The 6,036-nt window shown below is 38.6% G+C and overlaps 2 protein-coding genes across 18 annotated transcripts in view; one reads left to right on the forward strand and one right to left on the reverse strand.

Annotated features, from left to right (window-relative positions):
• LOC106648581 (CUGBP Elav-like family member 1) overlaps window positions 1-4,326 on the reverse strand; it is a 211,396-nt gene extending 207,070 nt beyond the window's left edge. For 16 of the 17 annotated variants that reach the window (XM_023459495.1, XM_023459496.1, XM_023459494.1 and 13 more), the window contains exon 1: window positions 4,122-4,326. The gene's annotated coding sequence lies outside the window, so the exon portion shown is untranslated. The remainder of the gene's footprint in view (window positions 1-4,121) is intronic. The other variant, XM_023459493.1, reaches the window with a different exon arrangement.
• The window catches only part of LOC106648488 (RE1-silencing transcription factor-like), a 37,512-nt gene continuing 33,066 nt past the window's right edge, over window positions 1,591-6,036 (forward strand). Inside the window, exons 1-3 of the mRNA XM_023459596.1 lie at window positions 1,591-1,705; window positions 1,777-1,867; window positions 1,938-2,408. Coding sequence (XP_023315364.1) covers window positions 1,677-1,705; window positions 1,777-1,867; window positions 1,938-2,408 — 591 coding nt within the window. The 5' untranslated portion in view covers window positions 1,591-1,676. The remainder of the gene's footprint in view (window positions 1,706-1,776; window positions 1,868-1,937; window positions 2,409-6,036) is intronic.

Consider the following 6,036-nt stretch of genomic DNA (forward strand, 5'->3'; position numbering starts at 1 on the left):
GTCGTCGCCGGGTCGATATTCATACTTGGTGCACCTAGTCGGCCACCCGGGTGCACCAAGTAGCTACAACAGTTCGACTTCCTCGGAGAAAGTCGTCGCCGGGTCGATATTCATACTTGGTGCACCTAGTCGGCCACCCGGGCGCACGAAGTAGCTAAAACAGTTCGACTTCCTCGGAGAAAGTCGTCGCCGGGTCGGTATTCATACCAAGAGCTTCGAGTGGGCTACCGGGGTATACCGGAAATAATCGATCGATCGATAATATTCCACGAGAAAAAAAACCTCATGTGTATGTGTGTGTATTCGAGGATCGAAGTGTGTATATACATCATATACATCGACGGCGTAATAACAACGTATAAGCGCATGACGTGAACACAGCAAATGGTCTGAAACTCATTTTGGGTTGACCACTTTTTGGTAAGAACGTTTTTTGCGAAGTGGATTTTTCTTTCAATCGCTCGTATTTCGTTGAAAATAAACTTTTTTCGGTATGTTATATACATCGTTGGATTGCATTTTTATCCAGGATTCCATAGCACTTTACAGAATTAAGATATCTGTTATCAAATTCAAATGAGAGTGAAAAAGAGTTTTCGCGGGCAGCTCAAAACGCCAGTGCGATGTATATGAGGAGCGTGTACGCCGCAGCTCTTTCTGCCATACTTGCCAGAGCGAGCGCGAGCGCGCTCCTCGATTTCCGGCAGGAGTCTCGCGCGCGCGATGATGGACGACGACGAGCTGCACAGAAACGCGCAGCAACAAATAGTATACCGACCGTGGCCGGCCAGCCGTCCGAAATAATTTTCGCGAGCGCGCAAAAATAAGTGAAAAAACGTCGCGAGTCGTGGAAAGTTGTCCATTCGATGGGACAATGCGGCAGAAACGTGTGCAGCGGTGGTGACTGGAGACTCTCTCTCTCTCTCTCTGCAGCAGCACACACCACTGCAGTACATACAGAACTTGGATATTTTTTCATCTCTTATACCATCCGCTGCTTCTGTTACATATTTCACTGGCATCTTTGATTGCACGCAGTGACCGTACCCGTGCTCAACCTTATTATTATTAATTTAAAAGCTCACAAAACACGTAAGAAAAATCTAACGACCAATCGAAGTGCGTTCTTTTCGATGATACAATCAAGCCATAACTTTTTCAAGAGTAAAAGAATAAAGAAAATAAAAAATACAACTGTAAAACGAAAAATCGACTAGTGTTTTTTTAAATTATCGACTAGACTTATACCGTTGTTATTTCATCGCATTCACAACTCTAATAACTAGTTCAACTTTATTCCCAATATAACATGATTAATTTAGAGATAATAGATATTTCTCCGCATATGGTGCACGTTTGTGTAAAAAAATTGTACGCCTGGATGAATGACTTTTTCCTTGCAATTTCGGTGTAGTTTTAACGACATAGGAGCGCCTCTATAATGTATCGCAGTACATACCTAACTGGCCAATCGGCAATGGAAGGGGAAAGTATCGCCAAGGAGCTATCACAATCGCGAATACACTCCGCTAATATACGAGTATAGTGCTTGTTTTCAAATAGGTGAAATCGAGGTGTAGAGTTCTTTGCTATACTCGAGGTACATAACCTCGAAAATTTTTTCTAAGTGTACACTTAGTATTTTCTCAAAAGTCAAAGTTATTACAATCGAGAGAATGATGGAAAACCGAGAGGACAAAGTCAGGTATAACATTTTTTGTGTACGCTATGATATTTTTCCAAGCAATCCCTTCATTATATTTGATTATTCTTCAGAGTGAAAGAAGAACTGAATGATACGTGCCCAGATGCAGGTGAAGATTACAATATCGATTCGGCAGTTTTTACCGAAGCCAAAAAATCAACTGTAAGTTTAATATTTGGAATTATGTTTTAGTTTTCTGCTATTAAAACTTATCACACAATTTTAATTTTAGAAAAACGACAAGAATGAGGTTATGGCATTGAAGGGAAAGGTAGATGAAGAAATATTCATAGATTTTGAGTGCAAAGATGTTAAACCTGCACCGATGTCTCTATCGACAACTATCTGTCAAGCCGAGTATCATAGTTGCCTATCTATTGTGAAAGTAGAAAACGAAAATCAGACCAATGATACAAATGAAAATTTATTGATTGATTTTACAGTACACAATCATACTAAGTCCTTCGAGTGTAAAACTTGTCATCATTCATTTGGGCACAAAAGTACCCTCAAAACTCACATAAATACAGTACATAATCGTAGAAAACCGTTCGAGTGTGGCATTTGCCACAAATCATTTAGATCCAAGGGTCATCTTAACGTACACACAAATGTAGTACATAATCAGAGCAAACCTTTCGAATGTGAGACTTGTCACAAATCATTTGTGTTTAAAAGTGGCCTCAAAATTCACATAAATGCAGTACATGATCGTATTAAACCCTTCGAATGCGAAACTTGTCACAAATCATTTGGACAAAAAGGCAACCTCAGTGTTCACATAAATGCAGTTCATAATCGTAATAAATCCTTTGAATGTGATATTTGTCACAAATCATTTGGACACAAGAGTACCCTCAAAATACACTTAAATACAGTACACAATCGTAGGAAACCCTTCGAATGTGAGATTTGCCACAAATCATTTTTATATAAAAGTCGTCTCAAAATCCATATAAATGCAGTTCACGATCGTATCAAACCCTTTGAATGTGACATTTGTCACAAATCATTTGGACACTTAATTAACCTCGAAATTCACATAAATACAGTTCATAATCGTAGCAAACCCTTTGAATGTGAGATTTGTCACAAATCATTTGGACAAAAAGGTACCCTCAACGTGCATATAAAAACGGTACATGTTCGTAGCAAACCTTTTCAATGTGATATTTGTCACAAATCATTTGGACTAAAAGGAAACCTCAAATCTCACATAATTGCAGTTCATAATCGTAACAAACCCTTTGAATGTTAAATATGTCGCAAATCATTTAGACAAAAAGGCAACCTCAATAAACACACAACGAGGATACATAATTAGAGCGAACCCTGGCAGTTTAAGATTTCTTTCTAGACATTCAAATATGATAGACTTTTTACGCTACTTGTAATTTTAGAAAAACTTTCACGTAAATATTCTTTAACTTTGTGAAAAATAATAAAATAATTCAAATTTTTATTCATTTTGTCGTTATTGTAAACACCCGTAGGCTCACTTTTTATACATTAAGAAAAATATTAATAATCTCTTATCTTAAACTCGTTATTTAAAGTATTGCTCTTGGACCGATGTTTCAACATCCTAATTATCAGTTGAACCTTTCGAGTCGCAACGTCAACGCAAAGTAATCTTGTATGAAATAATGGAAAGACACTATCGTTATGGAAAGACAGTCATCGTTCGACTCAAGTATACATCCGCATGTGTAAAGAACATTACACTGGTTCCTATTTCCAAAACTATAACTCAACTCTGAATCTCGGTCGCAACAAGTTTTCTGCGACGGCACGATCAAACCATCACATTTTTAAAAGAGAGAGAAGAGACTATTCTTTTGACGCTCGCACGAGAACAAAGTGCCAAGGGAACGGGTACGTACGATGTGTGTTATGTCTTATGTTATGGTGTATGTGTATCTGCGTGTATACAGTATGGCCGTTTCACCGAGGGAATTCATCAATTCCTTATTCTGGCTACCTGATTTTTCATTATTCATCGCTCCGGCTTTGATATACAGTAAGTTCGCCCCGCGGCCCGAAGTCGATCGTTGACTCGGCGAAATCAATACGACTGCGATTGCACTCATGGAAGCGAAAAAAAAAGAGAAGAAAAAAAAGAAAAGAAAACGGCGAGTCGCGTAACGTTCAATTTTCTGCTGCTGCTGTTCCGCCGTCATCGCTGAGTCGTTACTTGGTCGCTGCCCGCGCGATGTGACTGCTGCCCCGAGCGCGAGCAAACTTTTATACATAACAGCAGCGACGACTGCGGTGGCGGAGACTAGCGCCTAACGGACACATGTCGTATAGTTATAACACGAGAACTATTGAGCAGTTCTCGTCGTCTCTATCAATGTAACACTCGGACTATAATCCAGTTGGGGGCGCGTGAAAAAGTAACTTTTATAATACGTACCTACGCGTCCCGCACCGAGTGTAATTGCTTGAAAAAAAAATGCGAGGCGTTACCTCAACATCGTTGTGTCAGACGTGATGCCGCTGTTACAGGCGTTCGGCACTTTTTTCGCCACGATAAGGCCGCTTCTTCGTGCACTTCGGGCTTTACTGTGTAATGTGTTCGAAATTTTCGAAACAGACCAGCTGCCGTTCGACGACTACTGCTCTTTGTTCGTACAACTGATGCCCGATGCGGACACTTCGTGTCTACGTATTCATTCTATTCGAGACGATCGAATCATTTTTAATTCTCTGCGGATCAACGAACACTCATATGTACACAAAATCGAACAATATTATGACTCGAACGTAAGCGCTAATGAGACTCAGTGGCTGCGTTGACTTGCACCTAATACTGTTACTACTGCTGCTGCTGCTGCTGCAACGATGCTAGGCAAATAACCGGTAGCGGATCTGGAAGAGGGCCACCCCACAAAAAATTTGAGAACGTTTATTAATTTTTAAAAAAATTTAGAAAACATTGTATGGTTTGCATTAAATTAATATGTATATGGTTTTACGTTGGTTTTTTCAGATAGAACATATTGTAGTTAACGATCACGACTCTTGTATCAAAAATAACCTGTTTGTCAGCAAGTTTATTTCAATCTTTCACTAACGCATTTTGGACCAATTCGAGGTTGCGATTTCGTAAGATTTATTGAAAATCCAGTAGCTAACTGAATGTTTGCCCCATTCACAATTCCGAAGCAAGACATGAAAAAAACTCTCGGTTGATCGTTGCGTACAAGAGCTGCAAGACCAAATATTTAAATAAAAATTCATTAACGTCCGAGGTTCATTTCAGTACAATTTTTATTGGAAGAAAAACATGAGTATCTACTCATATTTACAATAATAATCAATCATCATTTCTTCGTGGAATTGTCTTTTGATGCAAAAGCAAATGTAACTTTTGTCCAAATACCTTTTCGCACTTGTCGCATGCGTTATCTTTGCGGCTTTCGTGGACTATTTTTTGATGTCTGAACAAATGAGCTTTACTTCCAAATTTCTTCTCGCATTAATTGCATGCATAATCTTTGCGATACACGTGAATTATTTTGTGGTGCTTCAACAAATCTGATTTTTGTCCAATCGCAATCGTCACATACGTAATCTTTGGGACCGTTGTGTATTGTCCTACGATGCCTCAAAAAATTTGATGTAGTTCCAAATTTTTTCTCGCATCTGTCACATGCGTAATTTTTGAGACCTTCGTGTACTGCTTCTTGATGTTTGATCAAAGTCCCTCGTTCCCCGAATTTCTTGTCGCATTTGTCACATGCAAAATCTTTACGACCGTCGTGTACTATCTTTCGATGCCAAAAAAAATGTGACTTTTGTCTGAATTTTTTTTCGCACTTGTCACATGCGAAATCTTTCTGACCTTCATGGATTGTCTTTTGGTGCAAATGCAAATTCGATTTTAGTCCAAATTTTTTCTCGCAATAGTTGCATGCGTAATCTTTCAGACCTTCGTGCACTGTCTTTATATGCTGTATCATAATCCATTTGTGTCCAAATGTCTTCTCACACTGTTCACATGCAACATCTTTACGACCGTCGTGTACTACACTCGGCAACAAAATTATCGCAACAAAAAAATTCATCGAAATTTTGTCGATTTTCAAATGCTTTTATCTTGGGCTACATTTATCGTATCGACACGCTTTTTTTTTTAATTTCTTGGAAATTTTTTTTTCTTTAAATCCATATAAATTAAGATAAGATTTGAGTTAATATTGAGTTACCAGTAGTATTTGAGCGTGACCCTAAAAATTACTGAAAAAAAATGACTGTTTGAACGTGTACCAGTACCACAGTGATTTTTTTATCGAAATCTAACATACACCATCGCAAAGTGCTCTTTT

The sequence above is a fragment of the Trichogramma pretiosum genome, unplaced genomic scaffold (genome assembly GCF_000599845.2).
Source record: "Trichogramma pretiosum strain Unisexual culture from Peru unplaced genomic scaffold, Tpre_2.0 scaffold7, whole genome shotgun sequence".
Classification (NCBI taxonomy): Eukaryota; Metazoa; Arthropoda; class Insecta; order Hymenoptera; family Trichogrammatidae; genus Trichogramma; species Trichogramma pretiosum.